At 51.9% G+C, this 17,955-nt stretch overlaps 3 protein-coding genes across 12 annotated transcripts; 2 read left to right on the forward strand and 1 right to left on the reverse strand.

Annotated features, from left to right (window-relative positions):
- Positions 1–2,072: 2,072 nt before the first annotated feature.
- Positions 2,073–7,066, forward strand: LOC130141805 (C-type lectin domain family 2 member D-like). Of its 6 annotated transcripts, none has more exons than XM_056323034.1 (6): positions 2,073–2,097; positions 4,305–4,489; positions 4,873–4,983; positions 5,299–5,480; positions 5,765–5,868; positions 6,231–7,066. In XM_056323034.1, exons 2-6 carry the CDS (start codon positions 4,372–4,374, stop codon positions 6,367–6,369), a joined length of 654 nt encoding a protein of 217 aa, XP_056179009.1. In that variant the 5' UTR covers positions 2,073–2,097; positions 4,305–4,371; the 3' UTR covers positions 6,370–7,066. The 6 variants fall into 6 exon arrangements, with proteins under 6 accessions (XP_056179009.1, XP_056179007.1, XP_056179008.1 ...); XM_056323032.1 differs by lacking the exon at positions 2,073–2,097 and adding an exon at positions 2,257–2,296; XM_056323033.1 differs by lacking the exon at positions 2,073–2,097 and adding an exon at positions 2,257–2,282.
- On the reverse strand, positions 7,064–14,366 carry LOC130141802 (C-type lectin domain family 2 member B-like). Of its 3 annotated transcripts, none has more exons than XM_056323022.1 (7): positions 14,182–14,366; positions 10,203–10,401; positions 9,393–9,509; positions 8,937–9,077; positions 8,357–8,511; positions 7,822–7,931; positions 7,064–7,415 (listed from the first exon to the last, which is right to left on the reverse strand). In XM_056323022.1, the coding sequence occupies exons 2-7, from the start codon at positions 10,273–10,275 to the stop codon at positions 7,250–7,252; spliced, it is 762 nt and encodes a 253-aa protein (XP_056178997.1). In that variant the 5' UTR covers positions 10,276–10,401; positions 14,182–14,366; the 3' UTR covers positions 7,064–7,249. The 3 variants fall into 3 exon arrangements, with proteins under 3 accessions (XP_056178997.1, XP_056178996.1, XP_056178998.1); XM_056323021.1 differs by lacking the exon at positions 14,182–14,366 and adding an exon at positions 11,457–11,558; XM_056323023.1 differs by lacking the exons at positions 8,937–9,077; positions 14,182–14,366 and adding an exon at positions 11,457–11,558.
- Positions 12,199–16,964, forward strand: LOC130141804 (C-type lectin domain family 2 member B-like). 3 transcript variants are annotated; one of them, XM_056323030.1, is made up of 6 exons: positions 12,199–12,236; positions 12,826–12,913; positions 14,460–14,558; positions 15,286–15,458; positions 15,881–15,987; positions 16,414–16,964. In XM_056323030.1, the coding sequence occupies exons 2-6, from the start codon at positions 12,856–12,858 to the stop codon at positions 16,577–16,579; spliced, it is 603 nt and encodes a 200-aa protein (XP_056179005.1). In that variant the 5' UTR covers positions 12,199–12,236; positions 12,826–12,855; the 3' UTR covers positions 16,580–16,964. The 3 variants fall into 3 exon arrangements, with proteins under 3 accessions (XP_056179005.1, XP_056179003.1, XP_056179002.1); XM_056323028.1 differs by lacking the exon at positions 12,199–12,236 and having other exon boundaries at positions 12,797–12,913; XM_056323027.1 differs by lacking the exons at positions 12,199–12,236; positions 12,826–12,913 and having other exon boundaries at positions 14,252–14,558.
- The last annotated feature ends 991 nt before the right edge of the window (positions 16,965–17,955 follow it).

Raw genomic sequence — 17,955 nt, forward strand, 5'->3', positions numbered from 1 at the left:
GCGATGGGTGGAGAAGGAGGGAAGCTTTTCTGAGCAGAGGCGGTGCGGTTAGGTGAATCTGGTGGAGGAAACCCTCACCGCTCTTCCTGCTGCACAGTGTAGCCCTCTGCGAGGTGCAGGCTCCGGTCGGTGGGTGGCACGGGGCTGGGGGGGCTGGGGGCAGCTTGTGACACCTTGCCTTGGCAGGCTGCTGAGGCCTTGGGCTCTTCCTTGCCAAGAAAAGGTAGGAGACCACCAGGAAGCATGAGGAACCTCAAAATGGGAAAACACTGGATGCTAAAGCAGACAGCACCAGCATCCTTGATGATGTGGGAGCGCTTCTCCTTCTCCCAAAGAATTCTGTGGCTAGCCACAACGCTGTGGTGGTGGGGTTTTTGCAGCCTGCTGTCACTTTGGGGAAGACCCTGCCCGCCACCTTGAGTGACCTCCTGGGTCTGGCTGTGCACGGCCTGGTGCCCCTTTTTTTTCCCCTGTGTGTTGCCTTCACACCTGATGGCATGAAGTTCACCACCGTGACCCAGGTGATGCCCTCCCAGGACCAGCAATAGGGGGATACCTGAATCTTTGACCCCCAAGCTCTGAGCCTTGGGGCTTGTGACTGGAGCGGGATCCTGAGGGTGTCTTCTATCAGTATAAGCAGCAGCAGCAAGACCCCAAATAATTTCCTATGACTCGTATGACTATGGGCTTACCGCCGGCCTCTTGACTCAGTTCTCCTTGTGGAAAGCATACGTCACCCCCGGGGTGCGCGGCTCGCTCGTGAGCATCTTCACTGGATGCATCTTCAAGAGGTTGAGGTGGATTGTGTGGGTAGGCGATGATGAGCAGCCACCTCCTTTCCCGGGGACACGCTGTCTGTGGTCAGGGGGCTTGGCATACTGAGGGGGTGGCCACACTGATCACCCCCGACCCATCTCCACAGCCAGCTCACCCAAACGGTGGTTTTGCAGATGGCTAGAGCAGCATTTAATTTATATAAATTTTTTTTTTCTTCAAACAGGGAAAGTGGGCGGTTTCTCTGGGGAAAAGGGGGCGGGGGGGGGGGGGGGGGGCATCACAGAGGGTGCAAAGAGCCTCCCAAGCCCCAAAGGTCTCCAATGCTCCAAGACAGGGACCACATAGTGCAGGGATGTCACCTCCAGGTACACGTTTCCAAGAGAATTTGAGGGCAGAAACTGGTGGGGGATGGCAACAAGAAATAGTGTGTTGGGCCCAAACCCAAACGCATCCCGTTAAGAACGAAAATCTATCTTCATCATCCTCGCTGCAGCTTGCTCCATCTCCCCCTTCACTGGTGCGCCCCCCAGAAGAAGACCCTGGCCCTGTCTCTCCCGCATCACCCATCAAGCAAGGTGGGCAGCCCCTGGTTTGATGAGAAATGAAGAAATCACCGTTCCTGTGAGGCAGGGAATGGGGTGAACCGGGATCTACCAGCATCAGCCAGGACCTGGGTCATCCAGGACCAGCACCTAGCAAGCTCATCGCTCCCGAAAACCATCATCCTTTTTCTGGAGGGAGGAGAGGCTGCTTCAGGCGGCCCACCAGCTGCCGTGTGTCTGCGGCCAGACGACATCCCCGCCACTTCCCGTGCTCCTGCGGTGACAGCCACGGGGGTCCCCAAAGGCAGGGCGGTCCCCGCGCGCTTGCTCCCCCTGCCTCCATCCTCCCCGCGCTCCCCTCACCTACACGTTTAATTCCACGCCTTTCTCCTGCGAGCGCTTCCTTCTCTCCCCACGCCGGTTTTCCTCCCGGTCTGTTGCTTTTCCCCCCCGAGCGGCGAGCACCGGCGCAGCTGCAGCGAGCGGCTGCGCCCGCAAATCGCCTCAGGCCGCTGCGAAGGGGGGAGCGCGGAGCCCGGGGTGCGCTCCCCGCCGGCCGGGCGCGCAGGCATCCCCGCTCGCCTGCGCGGAGCAAAAAGAGCAAATGAAAAACCCCAAACCACGCACCGATACCTGGAAACTGTTAAGCACGGAGCTCCGGGCACCGCTCCCTTCTGGGGGTGGCGCCTGAGCCCCCGGCGGCGCCGGTGCTGCGGGGCGCTGGGGAGCGCTGGGGAGCGCTGGGGAGCGCTGGGGAGCTGCCGGTGCGTTGCGCGGGGTGAGCTGCGCGGGGGTGTGCTGCGCGGGGGTGAGCTGCGCGGGGTGAGCTGCGCGGGGGTGCGAGCCGGTGCGCTGCGCGGGGTGAGCTGCGCGAGGTGGGCTGCGCGGGGTGCGAGCCGGTGCGCTGCGCGGGGGTGCGAGCCGGTGCGCTGCGCGGGGGTGCGCTGCGCGGGGTGAGAGCCGGTGCGCTGCGCGGGGTGCGAGCCGGTGCGCTGCGCGGGGTGAGCTGCGCGGGGTGCGCTGCACGGGGTGCGAGCCGGTGCGCTGCGCGGGGTGCGCTGCACGGGGGTGCGCTGCGCGGGGTGCGCTGCGCGGGGTGCGCTGCGCGGGGTGCGCTGCGCGGGGTGAGTGCGGAGCTGGGCTGGCTGCCAGGGGCTGCCCACAGACAGGGCTCTTCGGGGGGGGGGGGGGGGGGGGGGGGGGTGCGCGCAGAAAGAATCGGGCAGCCAACTTAGAAGCGGCAAATTGAAGGGAGGAGAGCCCCCCCCATCCCCCACCCCCCCATCCCCCCCCCCATCCCCCCCCCCCCCATCCCCCCCCCCCATCCCCCCCCCCCCCCCCCCCCCCCCTCCCAGACTGTCGCTGCTGCTCAGCCGGGCTTATTGAGGCTGCTGCCCCCACGGCTGCGCTGGCCCCCTGCCTGCGCTGCTGCGGGTGATTTCAGGGGACACGTTTCTTCGGCTGCTTCTTTTTTCCGTTCCGCTGTTTCGCAAGAGCTTTGCGGTGCTGAGGGGCGGAGGGCTCAGCCCCTTCCAGCCGGAGGGGTTGCTTTCGCTGGAAGGGAATGAAGAAAATCGTGGGGAAAAGGGGCAAATAATTACACCATTAAAAAAAAAGACTTAAATATATTTAAATTCAGTGGAATGAATAGTGGTTTGGGAGCAGATGGACTGAAAAGGCTGGAAACCACAGTGGGCTTGGGAGGGGTAAAGCCTGGGCAGGAGCTCAGCATGCTCTGTGTCACGTCTTAATTTTGGGGGGGTTTTGTGTGTGAAAAATGTGAACCTCTGTGGGGTCATTTTTAACGGACTTAGTTCAATTTTTACGTTTATCATTGGAAAGCTGAACCGAAAACGCACAGAAAGCTTCAGTTTGATACCAGCGACCTAAACAGTTCGGGTAGGGACATTTTCAAGGAACCGACTTTTTCTTTCGTTTCCCAAGTATTTTCGTTATGATGCAGCACGGAGCAGCCCCCAGCCCACGGAGGAAATTCCAGCTCCCACCCAGCTCGTGGCAGCGAGGGGCCTCTGCTCTACTGGTCCTGGCACCTCCAGGGATGGGGGAGCATCGCCCCTTCCCAGCCCACCCTGGTTGGGGCTTTTTTTTCTTCTCTTCTGCCACGTTTCACCCTAAAACTGCTCCTGAAACGCTGTTCCCCAGCACGGCTTCAAGCATTTTCCTCCTGCAAATCCCCTGTGCAGGGAAAGGGAGTTTCTTGCCGCTTTTTCCCTGCTCTATTTATTGACAACAAAGACCTGCCCTGACCTTTAGAGCTGGTTCCCAGAGCGAAATGGTACAGGAATGCCCTTCGTAAGACCAAGGGAAGAAGTAAAAGCTGTTGTAACCCGGAAGCTCAGATACAGGAACTCAGATTAAGGTCTTTCCAGAGAGCAAAACAAGTTGTTTTCAGCATGAGCAGCTGGTCTAAATTCAGTTTCCTTTCCTCCTGTGGGTTTCTGGGGAGGGGGTCAGACCACGAGCTCCGCTCTGACCCGTCGGGGAGCTTGCTCCCTCCCTTCAGCAACTGCTGACGACCCCTTAACAGGCTTGCGTCCTCTTGTAAACACGTAAACTGCTTTTATCAACTGCGGATGGTTAAAAATTTTCGTTTTTCTTTTAATATTTAAACTCCCTTTAAATTTCTCTTTTCTCCCCTCTCCCCTTATCTTGTCTTCTCTTTCTTCCTTTATCTTTCCTCTTCAGGTTTTCTCTCCCTTTATCTTTTCTTTCCCACCCTTCTCTTTTATTCCCCCTCCCCTCTCACTGGGTCTTTCCTTCTGGCTTTCTTTTCTCCCTTAACGTGTTTTCAGCATCGGACGAGCACGCTCCCCTGCCACGGCTTCACATGGTACCTCTCGCCCCTGAGGCCTGGGGGTGTTGCAGAGGCCAAAAAAGATCCTCTGGAAGCTTCATGGGATCTTGAAATGCAAGAGGCATGGCTGGCTGTGGATTTTTCTCAGCCTTTTCTTTGTTGACACACAGCCTGAGCCACGATCCCTGCAGACACCAGTGGATGTGAGCCCCCGGGTCAGGCACTTCTCTGCCCACGATGGGGAAAGGAGCCCAAAAGCAGAATTCTTCAGATCAAGAGGAAGTGTTGAACAATTGCAGTGATGCAGAAAAGCAGTACAAATGGGGTAATGGCGAGGAAAACCCCAACGACCCAGGTGAGGGCAAGGGGTGGGAAGAGCATCTTGCCCTGGTGGAGCACCAGTGGGATGGGGACGGAGTTTTCGGGTGGGTACGGATCAACCCAGGCACGTCTGCACTAAATTTCACACGATGTGGCCACCTCTAAAGGCTGAAAAGCCCTAAATCCATCCCTAGGTCCTCAAAAGCATATTGGTGCTTTTGAAGGGGGACACGTTTGCTCTCCCCACCTTGTGGGCAGCCCCTTGAGCCCCCTGCAAGCTCTCCTCACCCTCCCGAGCCCCAGAAAGGTCCCTGTCCCAGCCAGGGCGCAGGATGGGCTGAGGATCCAGCAGAAAAAAGGGCAAAGCAGGGGGAAAAGGACCCAGCTGAGCCCCTCGCCTATTCTTTCCTCCCCCAGGGTCCAACACCAGCAAGTCAGACTGGAAAAGATCCCACTCAGTGCGTGTTTCCGTCGTGGTGTGTGTGATGCTCATGCTCCTCGTCTTCACCCTGCTGGTGACCTTGACTGGTGAGTCCTGTCCAGGCATCCCCCACGGGGAGGATCCAGGCCAGGCAGCTCTGGTTTGGGGAAGTGGGGGGATCCCGGGATTTTCCCGGCATCAAGGGATGCTCCCTAAGCAAAGCACCAAGCCTGCTTCAGGAGGGACCTCCTTTTTCCCTAAACCATGGTCCGGGTGACCTGGCTCCTCACTCAGTTACACTATTCCCAAGGGCATCACCCCCAATTTCCCCCCAGAAGCTTCAAGGGAAAAAAAAATAATTAAAAAATCCAGTTGTCCTGCTTTTTAAGGCTGCCTGTGCATCTTGCCTTTCTCTTTTTCAGTTGTCCGTGTGGGGTCCAGCTCGCCCCAGCCAGACTTCTCCCATGTGTGTCCAGACACGTGGCTTGGTTTCCAAGGGAAATGCTATTATTTTTCTGAGGATGAGAGCAATTGGACCACCAGTCAGGAAAGCTGTGTGGCCCTGGGAGCTTCGCTGGCCTCCATAAACACCATGGATGAACTGGTAAGAACGGCTGCTTGAGCCCCTGCAGTAGTTACCAGGGTGGGAAACATGGGGGAAAACCAAACCAAACCAAACCAAAATAAAAAGAGATTTAAAAAAAGACAAAAAAATCCCCAAACCCAAACAAAAAAAACCTGCTTGGCCCCAGATTGCACCCAGTGCTGTAGCCAGGAGCAGATACCTTGGGGAAAGCACCATCCCTGGGTGGGGTGATGGACACAGGTGGAAGAGAGGAGGCGGAGGAGGCAAGAACAGCTAAAAGACGACGCTTCTTTGATTTAAAGGTTTTCATTAAACGCTATAAAGGCGAAGCTAACCGTTGGTTTGGGCTGCGAAAGGAGAAGGATGAGAGCTGGTGGTGGACCAACGGCACAGCCTTCAACAACTGGTTGGTCCCTCTGTCTGCGTTGGGTGCTCGGAGTTGGCAACTGGGGCAGGTTTCTCTCTTGGTGTGGTTTGAAACGGCCCCGGGGGGGATGTTGCATTGCTTCTCCCATCTTGGATGGGTTTTCTTGGAGGCTCTGGGATGACCCGTTCTCCTGCCACCATGTCCGAGCAGCTCCTGGCTTTCCATGGGATGCCTGGGACGGAGCAAAGATGCTGCACACCAGCCCCCTATTAGATACCCTCAGCCAAATGCCATCCCTTCTTCTCCTAGAGAGGAAATGCCAGCTTGCCTTAATTTTTTTTCGGGGGTATCCTTCTTCCTTTCCTGCTTTTCTTACTCTCCTGGTGGTGTCGGCATTGCAGGTTTGAGGTGCGGGGTGGTGGACCCTGTGCATACCTGAACCAGGAGAGCATCAGCTCATCCCTGTGCCAGACCAAGAAGAACTGGCTCTGCAGCAAGCCCGACAGCTACGTCCTCTGGAAGCAAACAGCATATCCATAGCAAAACATTCCCAGAACAGGGGCTTCACACCAGCAGATCGAGCAGAAGTCAGCAGTTCGGCAAATCCCTGTGTCTGATTTTATCACCTGCGTTTATAAGCTTGTGTTTCAGTGAAACTTTCTCATCAGTACCTCTCTTATCGTCTTTGACAAGGTTAACTCTCCTTGGTCTGTCATTGCTGTTGGACCACTGCATCAGAAAAAGCTTGTTTTATTTGTCTTTTGAGATCAGTATTTTGCCTGTGAGCTGGTCGGGCCAGTAAGTGACTCACTTGAGTTTAATCCCCTGTTAAATTTGTTAAAGTGGTGGATTTGCACGGGCTTGGAATGCTTTAGAGTCGAATGTTTCTGCAAAAACCCCAAAACCTCAGAACCCAACCTTGCCCCCAAAACCCCTTAAAACCTCAAACAAAAGAACCCCAACTCAAACCCCCCCCCCCCTCCAAACCAACAACAACTAATCTCACAACTACAAAAAGACCCAGAAGACAAAATAACCCACCCCAAGACTCAGCCACCCTCCTGTGTCCTGGCGCTGATGCTCTCCGGTGCGCCCAGGGAGGCGCATGCCCGGCAGCGCATCCCTAGGAAAAATTTTTTGACTTGAGCTTTGCGATATTCATAATGTCTTCTGTGCCACCTGTAGTCTTTATTTTTTTTACAAGCCTGCCTTATTTCAATAAATTGAAGAAAGCTGGTTTTATAGGTTTTTATTGATGTCGTAGCTCTGCGCCCCTACAGAATTGTCTTGACCCACATGGGAAGTGGATTTGCAAACCCTGAAATCCCCCCCAGAGCCGTAGGGGCGAAGACGGGGCGGACGTCACCCCAGATATTGGCAGCAAGTGTCTTGCAGGCTGGATGTGTGGGATGGGCACGTGTCAGATGGAGCCGTCACATTTCTCCCCGCCTTCTGCCATCAGTGGGGAGAGCTGGAAGGGCTCTTTTTGGCAAACCCACTCATGTTCGCCCTTACAGGTGTCGATCTCCAACATCGCGTCTTTCAGCGTCCCGCACCCGTCATCCGCCTCCTGCAGCGTGCCAAACCTGCAGGACAATGATTTTATTGCCCCAGAGGAGCCAGCTCTTCCAGGCTGGCACAAGAGGGCAGGTGGGGAGGTCCTCTTGCCCTTTTCCTGCCACCGTCTTATGGTGCTACAAACACCACCTCGCCGGTGGTGGCCCAGATCTGACCGCAGGTTGCTGTGCTTGCAGTAAAACCTGCAAGGAGCATGCGCGGACCGGTAAAACCCGTGTCGGTTGCATGGATACGGTGGGACGTGTTGGGTTACCGTGCTCCGTAAACCCAGCGCTCGGTCTGCAAAGCTTTGGCAGGGTGAGTACAAGACCGTTGCAGGGACCACCAGCTCTTGGCAAGGTGGATCAGGGCATGCGGTGATCTGAGATGGAGCAAAGCTGCTTTTCATGCCAGCAGGTTGCCGGGTACACTCACATTTTGGTGTTAAAGGGCGTGTGGTCCACCCACATCCAGCTCCTATGGGATGACATTAATCCGATCCACACTGGCTGCGTGCCTCTGCCTGTAATATTCTTGATGTACTCCTGAGAAATGAAGGCGGTTGGTTGCTCCCAGAATCTCTCCGCGGAGAGTTTTGTGGAGTGCAAAGCCACGGAGTTAACTCCGAGTCATTTAACCCCCAAGCAGAAGGGATGCGAAGGTCTCCTGGGCTTTGAAGGGCTGGAAACAGCTTCAGTTCAGCGCCCGAGACACCAGTGCCTCCACCTGGGCTCTGCATCCCTCCTCTTCCTCCTATGCCACCCGTGGGTGGGGGGACATAGAGGGGCTTCAGGTGACAATTCAGCCCCTTCTTCTTCCCCGTCACCTCTTAGGAGACATCAGAGCAGGAGACGGGCGAGAGCCGGTTGTATCCCCACACCTCCTGCTCCCGCGCTTAACCACTCCCCTGCCCACCCCCCCCAAAAAAAAGACTTTCAGGACTTTTTCAAGCCTTCTCCTCTATATTTACCTTTTCTTTCTCATTCCGCAGCACTACCAGCTGAGACTCCTGATTTTCGCAGCCCTTCTTGCCCCGAGTCCACTCTCCCTTTTCCTTGGAAAGCTGGTAGCACATGTCCCCATGGAGCTGCCAGTTCTGGGGACACAGCTTGCAGCCAGCACAGGCTGAAGAGGAGAGAGAACCATGAGACACCCCAAAGGGTGGTCAAGGTCTTCCCCAACCACCAGCCGAAGGGCACCGAGGGCTTCCTCATCCCACAGCCCGGCTCTTTCCCCATTCTTCGGGGTTTTTTCACACTGTTGTGGCTTTTCCTGCTCGCCCTGCAGCTGGGTGACCGCGAGGATGCTACCGGCTGGTTGGGATGGAGGAAGGGCGGTGAGGAACCTCCTCCCTAGGGTTGACCCTGGTCCTCCACGGAGGATGGGTCAGCAAAAACTGCACGCAAAGAAATAATTCTTCCTTGCCAGCTCCCCTCTGCTATCACAGCCTCCCATCTCCAGGGGCCTTCCTTGCAGTTGGGTGGGAGGGAAGCCCCGCAAAGGTCCCACCTCAGCATCTCCCAGCAGAGCTGGGTGGGAAGGGAGGTTACCTGTGCGGTTTTCCTGCTGGGACTTGCAGAAATACCCCATCAGGGATGCCAACACGCATCGCTCTGTGTGGTTCCTTCCCCAGGTCTCGTTGCCTTGCCGGGGAGCGACCGTCGCCGCCGGCTGCAGACAGCCCTGAAAAACTTGGAGGAACAACCTGGGGTGAAAGACTGCGGCTGTTTGAGGGTAAAACCCACAAAAACAGGTAGGGCTGGGGTTGATTTTGTGCAATCCTCTTTTTTTTCCCTGCTGCAAATGCACCCAATTTGTTAAGCCAGCCTGAAAAACATGGCTTGTGTCCTCCACCCTCGCCGAGGGGGTTACTCTTGGTGGGGGACGTGTCTAGGTGCATCTTCATGGGGCAACCTCGTCCCCTCCGAAGGCTGAAATGAAACCCGATTTCCCCTCCGCGCTCGCTCACTGGGGTTTTGAGATGTAGGTAAGAGCTGGTTACTCACCCTGCCTGCTCAGCACCGCCACCAGCACCAGCAGGATGAGGTGCCCCAGTGCACTGGCTTTGAGGAGGACCCCATGCCACCGTGGGCACAAGGCAGGAGTGAGAGTGGCCACCTTTGCTGGAAAAAAAAAAAAGAAAGCACATTTTCACATGAAAGAGCTGGGGTTTTTAGAGGAAAAAAAAGAACCACCCCCACCCCCCCTTTGTCAAGCCAGCAAGCTTGAGCAGAAGTTTATGGCTGCTTTGCTTCCTCAGAAATACAAATCACTACTGATGGGGTCCAGAGGTCGGATGCAGACATGAGGGCATCACCTAAGGGTGGGTTTTCAGGTGGTGGAGGGGCTACAGGCAGCCTTGGGCACCCACCAGTGGAGCTCAGGCCTGAAACCTTCTGCAGCTGGCTTAACTTAGAGCAGGAGGAACCCACTCGCGGTGGAGCTGGGAGCCGGCGGGACACAGGTCTCTCCAGCGTCTCCACCAGGATCCCCTGCGTGGGCTCAGCAGCAGTTTTCCATCGAGGTGCGTTGGCTCGTGTCGGGTGCCTCGGGACCCGTTTTTTGCCACAAGTGGCGGGTCTCAGAGGTGAAACTCTTCAACCTCCAGATGTTTGCAAGCTTCCCTCTCCCCCATCCCTTCTGCGCAGTTTTCCCCTCTGTGCCAGCCGGGATCCCACCGTCGGGGGTGTTTAATCCAGCCAACGTTTCCCATCTGTCTTGGAAACCTCCACATGGGGATGGATAAGCAAGAACCCCCCAAAGTCTTCCCAAAGCAAAGCTCGGAATAAGCGCTTTTTCCCCAAAATAACACTTACTGTGACACTTCTTGGCAGAAGAAAAGCTCTCCCCGGGGTGTCTTAAATCAGCATAAACTATTTCCCCAGCCATGATGGCTCAGGAGGTTGCAAGAGCGTCTGAAGAGTGAAGTTGTTCTTGGGCAACCTCACCTTATGACTGACTCGCTTGCGCCTGCGTCCAGCTCCAGGAAATGGCATCGTCTGGGCCTTTTATTTCCTTTTGTTAAAAAAATAAATATTAATTTTATATATGTATCTCCAACAGGCTTCCCTTGTAAATTAAGGTCAGTCGCGGGTAGGTGTCCTCTAGCCAGGAGGAGGTCGCACATCTGGAGGTGCAGAAACACCTATGGGCGTAATGATTGCACTGAGCAGGCGGGAAAACATGCAGAGACAAAAAAAAAAAATAAAATTAAAAAAGCCTTTAAATAAGGTTTTTGAGGGTCAGGCTGAAGCACATCAAGGCTGGGATCAGCGTGGCCAGAAGCAGACAATCAGGTGACTTGGCAGCGGGCGATATTTCGTGGTTTTTCCCCAGAATATTGGCTGCCAGCGACTTGAAACGGCTTTTGCTGTACGCGGCTGTTTCTTCTGCTGCTTTTGATGCAATGGTCAGTCTCTGTCCTACCTGCTGGCACGGAGGGTTGTAAAAGCACGGGGCGCGCAGGGACTGCCCGGCTCTGGCACTGGAACGAAGCAGAGTGGGTTTTTTCTAGCCGTTTCCTGCAGGCTGCTAATTAATTTTATCCTGTTTTACTGTCGGGGTTTTTTTAAAAAAAATCTATTTCTTTATTTCACTTTATTTTGTCTTGCTTTATTTTACTTCTGCTTTACTTATTTCGATTTTTATTTGGCAACCTCCCAGCCCCGGCGGGTGACTTTAGGGCATCCAGACGGATACTGCGTTTCCTCTTCTCCTGCAGGTTTGGGACCATCGCACAGAGCAACCAGCAGCACAGTCCCCGGCTATCCTGCCCTTTTTCCCTTCCCTTTTCCTCTTTTTTTTTTTTTCTTTTTTTTTTTGCTATTAACCCCATTTGCAGACATCTTTTTATAGAGATAGAAAGATAGAAACAAGTTTTGTTTTGGTTTTTTTTTGCACGTACCTAAAAGACAGCAAGAAAAACCCCAGAACTTTGCCCCAGTACCTGTCAGCAGCAAGAAATCAGGTAAAAGCAGAGAAACCCAAAGGCTGCAGCAGAAAAAGCGTGGCCTTTCTAAAATCTTTTTTTTTTAATGCTTTCTTTTTTTCAATTATTTTTTTTTCTCTACCTGCAGGCTTCATTAGCCCCATGGAAAGTTTTTGTGGTGAGCTGCTTTACACTTCACTCTTCCTGCGCTCTGCAAAAGCGGCAGCTCTGATGGTGTGTGACTATTGCTTAAGAAGAAAAAAAAAAAAAAAGAAAATGGAAAAAAAAATTACGTTTTGGGGTAAAACCCTGGAGTTGGATAGCTTAATTGCAAGAGCACTTTTTTTTTAATAGTGTTTTCCCTGTTTTGGGATGCATTTACTTGATGACCCCATTTATTGGGGGTGGGGGGAGACAGGATCAGTCTCGGCTCAAGGATGCAAATTTGAGGGAGGCAGTGGTGTGGAAAAAAGATTTTTATTATAAAAAAATCATAAAATGGGCTGGAGGGAACTGCCTGCTCATGTACCTCATAGCATCTTTGAGGTCCCTTTCAGGGTATCCCAGCACCCTGGAGCAAAGCGATCTCCAGTAGCAAGCATTTTCCCCTCCTGCACCCCAAAAAAAGCATTTTTTGGGGATAATTTTTCCTCCCCAACTGGAAAAAAAAAAAAAAAGGCTGGAAATGCAGGAAAAGGATGTGAAGAGGGTGGGGGGTGGGAAACTACGGCAGCTTTGCTCATGGGCAGCCCCTTCCCCATCTGCCCCGGAGCATCCTCATGAAAATCCCCTGGAAAAAAAAAACCAACCAACAAACAAAATAAAAAAATATTTAATTCTTTAATACTTTCTATTTCACATTTCTTTTGGCAGGAGAGGGTTGTGCCTCAGCATCCCGCTTGTTCCCACCAGCTGGATCCAGGTAAGGGGGTTTGGGATGAGCTGGGGGGAGTTGGACTCCAATTTTAAACTGGGGGGGGATGGGAAGAAAACTGTAATTGCAGGGAGAAAATAAGTGTCGTTGTTAGGAGAAAGCTTTAATTAGGAGGAGATTTTAATAGGGTGGGTGAAAACCGATGTCCTCTTAAAAAAAAAAAAAAAGTGTTTTTTGTTCAGGAAAGCAGCTTCGAAAAACACAAGAGTCGCCATCGAACGTCTTATCATGCTGCTCTCCACCGAGGCAACCACTCGTCCCGTGGAATTGATGATGTTTATTTTCCTCCTGCAGCATCGTGCTTTGTGCTGCCTGCCAGTACCGCAAACCGGCAGCTTTGATTTAATAGAACGTGAGATTGGATTGGGTTGGCGTTATTAAAATAATTTTGTAGATTTTAGAGAGACGAGAGGATTTGTAGAGCTTGTGGTGCAAAAACCAGCGTTCCAGGGGTAGAGAGGGTGTCTGGGGCAGGGGGTTCCCACCTCTGCCCGCGGATGGTCCCTGTGGGTCCTGGGGGGAGGCTGAGGACCGACAGCCTTCGTCGCACTCGTGATGGATGGAACCTCATCGGCAGGTGGGGCGGAGGCAGAGGAACCCGCTGGGAATGAAGGGAACAAGGGACTATCCCGGATTTTTGGGCACGGAAAGGAGCAGGCGCACAGGTAACTGTGGAGCAATGAACTGGGTAACCACTGGGGTTTGGTTTTTTTTGGTTTGTTTTTTTTTTTTTTTTTTTAAATACTTCTATAATTCAAGAACAAAAACCAGCTGAGGTAAGGGAGAGGGGGAGGGGCTGTAGGGGGAAAAAAAAAAAACCAACTTTTTCTAGCACTTCCCTCAGGGGAAAATTTTTGTTGACCAGCAGATGGGCTTTTTGCTGTAAAGTCTCATTTCAACCACTCCGGGCTACTCTCGTATGTGATTAATCCTTCCTGAGGCACTGTTTCTTCTGGGTCTTTTCTTTTTTCCCCTCAAAAAGGTACAAATTTCTGCTTTATTCTGAATTAGAATCAAGGAATTTTAGAACAGCTTGAAGTGTTAAAAAGACACACACACACACACCACCCCCCCCAAAAAAAAAAAAAGCCTGGGACTTCAGTCCAGTTTAGACACATCAGCAAAATATTAATCCCTGCCTTCCCTGCAGCATTGCCCTGTTTCAGTTCTCCTGACCCTTCCTCCCATCTCCATCCTCCTCTTGGTGCACAAGGTGGTAGAAAAGGGGATTTTCGGATCTTTTCCATCACCTCTTTACCCAGGCAGGGACTAAGATTTTTGAGGATTTTCTTCTCCCCCCCCCCCCCCCCTTGGCTTATTTCTTTTATTTATTTGTTGGGCGGGTTTTTTTTTTTTTCAATGTCTTTTATTTTATTATTTGGCAGATTTTGCTGCTGACTCGCTTTCTAATACTTTTTTATGCATGGGGAGGAGGGGAGCAAGAGTAGAAGGGAGGGTTTGTCCCACGAGGTTTGATGCATGTGGTAGGTGGGGACAAACAGGGGGAAGCTTGAAAGAAAAAGAAGGGAAGTCTCACGGGCTGAAAACACTGAGATTTTTTAGTTAAAACCCTTAGGGCACAGAAATTTCTTTGCTCATGGTGAGAGGAAAGGGCATGTTGTGGATCACAAGATGCAGAGATGGAGTGACCACGACTCGGATTATTTGCAAGACCCAACGTGTCTCAGTTTAGGTGGAGAATGAAGTCCGCTGAGCTTTAATAATGAAGCAGAACGCAGAAATTACAGCATAATTTGAATTATGGTGCATTTCAGAGCAGGAGTTTACAGCTGGAACTGGGGAGACTAATGTTCCAGACCAATAATGTTCCCCTGCTAAGGAAGCGCTCCCCAAAGTAAAAAAATACAGAATTTTATTCTACACAGAGAAGAATTTTTGCAATTTCTCACCCAAAATGACAGCAAAAGCCCACCTGGCAAGGGGAGGAGACTAGCCTCTCACCATCTGGGCATCAAACGGTGCCTGTGCTTTAGGAAGCCTCTTCCAGAAGATGCTTTGGATGAGCATCACCCAAGTGCTCAGACTCGGTGCTCTCCATGATGACTCAATATGGGAAGTTTCCATTAAAAGTCCCTTTCATCCTCAAGGAAAAGGAGAAAAAAAACATCTTTTGGGCCAACAGCCTGGACCTGGAGCATGTTGCTCCCATCGGCACCCCCTCAAAGGCATTGAAGGTCTCTTCTCCTGCAGGTTACAACCTTGAGATGAAGCCAGAGGCACGTGTTGCCTGCCAGGTGACAATGGCGGTGCTGTTCGTAGCTCTGCTCATCACAGCCATCACCTTTGCAGGTGAGTATCGAGGTTTTAGTCTCATGAGGAACGTCTCTGAGATGCTCTGAGTTGTTGCACATGTGCCAGATCCACCTCCGTGGTCCCAGGGAAGACGCAGCCCAACCCAAGGTGTTGTCCTCTCCAGGAGAGGGACGTGTCCACAAGCAGAGAAGCCTTTCTACAAAGACCAAACCCATCTCCTCTGTGTAGGAGCTGATATCGCTTCGAAACCTATAAAAAACAAACGGAAAGAGCAGTGTCACGGGTACAGTCGCCTGAGATTTCCCAAAGGTGCTTTTTTCAAAGAAGGGACCGTTTCTCTGCTGCTCGTCCAAGCAGAAGATGTTGGCACGAGTCCCACCAAGTCTGCAGGAACGAGGCAATTTTTTTTTCTGTCCTTTGCCCATCTTTTGCGTGAACGACAGTAGCAATACCTAAGGGCACATGTAGGGATAGGGCTGCTCTGGAACTCCTCTTAAAACTTGTGTCTTTGAAGGTCACCACCCTGTGAAGGTATGGCACCCACGTTTCTTGTCCAATGCCACAAGCTGGGCCATGACTTGAGATTGTTTTCTCCTTCCAACCCCCCCGATGTATCTCTTGGTCTCTTGATTTTTCTTTCCTCCCACCGCTGAGGCAGATCCAAGATTTTTTTGAAGGACATGGGGTGGGGGACGACCTTCCCCACCCTGGTGAGGCAAGGGGAAGGTGCCGCTCCTTGACGCTGTTGCTCTATCGATGACAGTGCAGGCTTTTCAGCCGCGGCCGAGACCCTGCTCTCGGTGTCCATTCGACTGGATCGGGTACAGAGGGAAATGCTACTATTTTTTGGAGGTTCAGCAGAACTGGACATCCAGCCAGGACAACTGCTCAGCACTCGGTGCTTCCTTGGCCATGCTCGACAGCTTGGAAGACTTGGTAAGGAGACATGAGAGCATGCTTAGCGGGGGGGGGGGGGGGGGGGTGGGGAGCTACCAGCATATTTGCCACTGTTTGACGACTTTGCTCTTCCAGGACCTTCCTTGGAGATCTGGGGCAAGGGGATGAGGACCATTGTTTTGTTGAGAGTAGGTTGTCATGGGTGTCTTCACGTTTCTCACCAGAATGAACCAATGCAAGAACTATGGAAACACCCCCCCCACCCCCCATTTCTAGGCAATAATAAAGCTCTGCCTTAAAAATTACACTTTTTGGTAGCAGATTGAAAAGTTCAAGCACCGAAGGAGCACGAGCAACCAGTGAAATGTGGTTGGAGGGAGGTTTCTGCAGGTGGGGACTTGCTGGAGATGTCCTGAAGCCCTGTGACCTGCCGCAAAGCCTTTCTCTCTCCTCTTTTTCAGAACTTCGTGATGAGATATAAAGGCATCTCGGAGCACTGGATCGGCCTTTCTCGGGAAGACAAGGAGCAACCGTGGAAATGGGTGAACCGCTCGCGTTTATCTCACCCGTGAGTCTGGTTTTCATCATTACGTCATGGGTCGGTCTTTCCTCAGCCCCAGAACGAGCATTTCTTCTGGCACTTGAGGTGCATCCAGAGGTGGCGGTGGGACAATGTTTGGGAAAGGCAACGTTGTGTCCAGAACTTGCTTCTCCCCTCTGACTTGAGAGGTGGAAGTGGTGCATTTGGGGGGGAAACACTCCTCATTTGATGGGTTGTTTTTTTTTGGTTTGTTGGGGGTTTTTTCTTGCAAAGTGTTTGGTTTCCGACGGTCAACCTGGAGTGCTGCCAAAACAGAAATATTTTGGGGCGTAGCGATGCCCATGAGGATGCCTGAGAACTGAAGGGGGGTGGGGAAGCTAACGTGATTTTTTTTTCCCCCCTTTTTTCCTGCTGTCCTCACCTGAGGTGGGATGTCTTCGTCTGTCCTCCCAGGTTTCAGGTCCGTGGTGGTGGTCTCTGTGCCTACCTGAACGACAGCGGGCTCAGCTCCTCCCGTTGCGGCGCCCGGAGGAGCTGGGTTTGCAACGCGCCTGAGCTGCAGAGCCCAGGCAGGAGCCACCAGACGAGACGGGCTCCAAACCTTTGCATCAGCTCCTGAGGGGCTGCAGGGAGCGCTCCCCAAACCCACACACCACAGGGAAACCAAAGAAAACCCGAGAAGAAAGGTTTGGGCTTCTTCGAGGAAAAGAACAAATTAAAAAAAAATGGGTTTGGGTCTTTCCATGTGCCTTGAACCCACAGGATTCACCCCTGCGGCATCCACCAGATGGAGGTGGCATAAAAACACCGCGTGAGAGATTTCCCAGGAAACCTCCAAAAATCCGTGGGTGAACAAGCAAAACTGTGCCCTTTTTTTTTTTTAAATGTGCAATTTTAAAAAAAAAAATTTAAATTTTTAAAAAATTTGCAATTCCTAATTTCTGTGTCGTTGCACCAGGTGCTGTGAATTAATGGTGGCAATTAGCATATTATATATATTAAAATTTAATTAATCAAATTGAATTAATGAGAATTATATAGAGAATTATATAGAGAATTATATAGAGAATTATATAGAGAATTATATAGAGAATTATATAGAGAATTATATAGAGAATTATATAGAGAATTATATAGAGAATTATATAGAGAATTATATAGAGAATTATATAGAGAATTATATAGAGAATTATATAGAGAATTATATAGAGAATTATATAGAGAGGGTAATAGAATTAATAGTGATTTTTAGTGGCTGACACTTTGGAGATGTTTTCTGCACAATACATCGCTCCCATTCGTTACAGACCGAGTAATTATTTGTGTTGATTGTACACAATAAAAATTGACCCTTGGTTAACGAACCTGTTCTGGTGCTGCCCCCTGACCTCCTGCTTGCCTGGAAGCGCTGTGGAAAATGCTCCAGCTGGTGCCATTTCCCAATTTTATTTTTTTTCTCCCCCAGCCTTTGCACACCAGCATGAGGGGAAAAACCTCCTGCTTCAGGTGCATCAAGCATGGGGGGGGGGGGGTGGAGATCCCCGACACAACCCTTCTCCCACCCAACCCGGAGCATCTTTTAGCATCGCTGAGCTCCTCAAGCACCCACCAAGCACGTTAATTTTTAAAGCCTACCTGCCATTTGTTAAAGATGCTCTCCAACAAGCAAGGCGTGGGTGAGTTGCGGTGAAGTTTTCCACGGTTTCTTCGTGGCTTCCTGAGACGTGGTGTTAGGACACCTCCACGGTCTTAACATCGTTGGCCAGGGTTGGGATTGCTCCCCGCATCAAAGCTGTCTGCGAAGCTTTTCTGCCTCCTGCAGAGCTGGGAAGGACCCCTGGGTTCAGCTGGTCTGGGGGGGGTATTAAATAAAACCCCTAAATGACTAAAGAATTAAAATCCAAAGAACTAACCCCCCTAAAATACTAAACAACTACGCACACGCACAAGTAAAGGACAAAAATCCTAAAAACCTAAAATACTAAAGAACTACCC

This window comes from Falco biarmicus, chromosome 21, assembly GCF_023638135.1.
Source record: "Falco biarmicus isolate bFalBia1 chromosome 21, bFalBia1.pri, whole genome shotgun sequence".
NCBI lineage: Eukaryota > Metazoa > Chordata > Aves > Falconiformes > Falconidae > Falco > Falco biarmicus.

What these genes read in the sequence shown, in the direction of transcription:
- LOC130141805 (XM_056323034.1), top strand. Translation starts at nt 4,372, where the DNA reads ATGGGGAAAGGAGCCCAAAAGCAGAATTCTTCAGATCAAGAGGAAGTG. An exon ending in GGAAAACCCCAACGACCCAG is followed by an intron (nt 4,490 to 4,872) that starts GTGAGGGCAAGG and finishes TTCCTCCCCCAG; the next exon opens with GGTCCAACACCAGCAAGTCA. An exon ending in GGCACAGCCTTCAACAACTG is followed by an intron (nt 5,869 to 6,230) that starts GTTGGTCCCTCT and finishes TCGGCATTGCAG; the next exon opens with GTTTGAGGTGCGGGGTGGTG.
- LOC130141802 (XM_056323022.1), bottom strand. Translation starts at nt 10,275, where the DNA reads ATGGCTGGGGAAATAGTTTATGCTGATTTAAGACACCCCGGGGAGAGC. An exon ending in GGCGGTGCTGAGCAGGCAGG is followed by an intron (nt 9,078 to 9,392) that starts GTGAGTAACCAG and finishes TGTTCCTCCAAG; the next exon opens with TTTTTCAGGGCTGTCTGCAG. An exon ending in CCAGCAGGAAAACCGCACAG is followed by an intron (nt 8,512 to 8,936) that starts GTAACCTCCCTT and finishes TCTCCTCTTCAG; the next exon opens with CCTGTGCTGGCTGCAAGCTG.
- LOC130141804 (XM_056323027.1), top strand. Translation starts at nt 14,306, where the DNA reads ATGATGACTCAATATGGGAAGTTTCCATTAAAAGTCCCTTTCATCCTC. An exon ending in TCGACAGCTTGGAAGACTTG is followed by an intron (nt 15,459 to 15,880) that starts GTAAGGAGACAT and finishes CCTCTTTTTCAG; the next exon opens with AACTTCGTGATGAGATATAA. An exon ending in CGCTCGCGTTTATCTCACCC is followed by an intron (nt 15,988 to 16,413) that starts GTGAGTCTGGTT and finishes CTGTCCTCCCAG; the next exon opens with GTTTCAGGTCCGTGGTGGTG.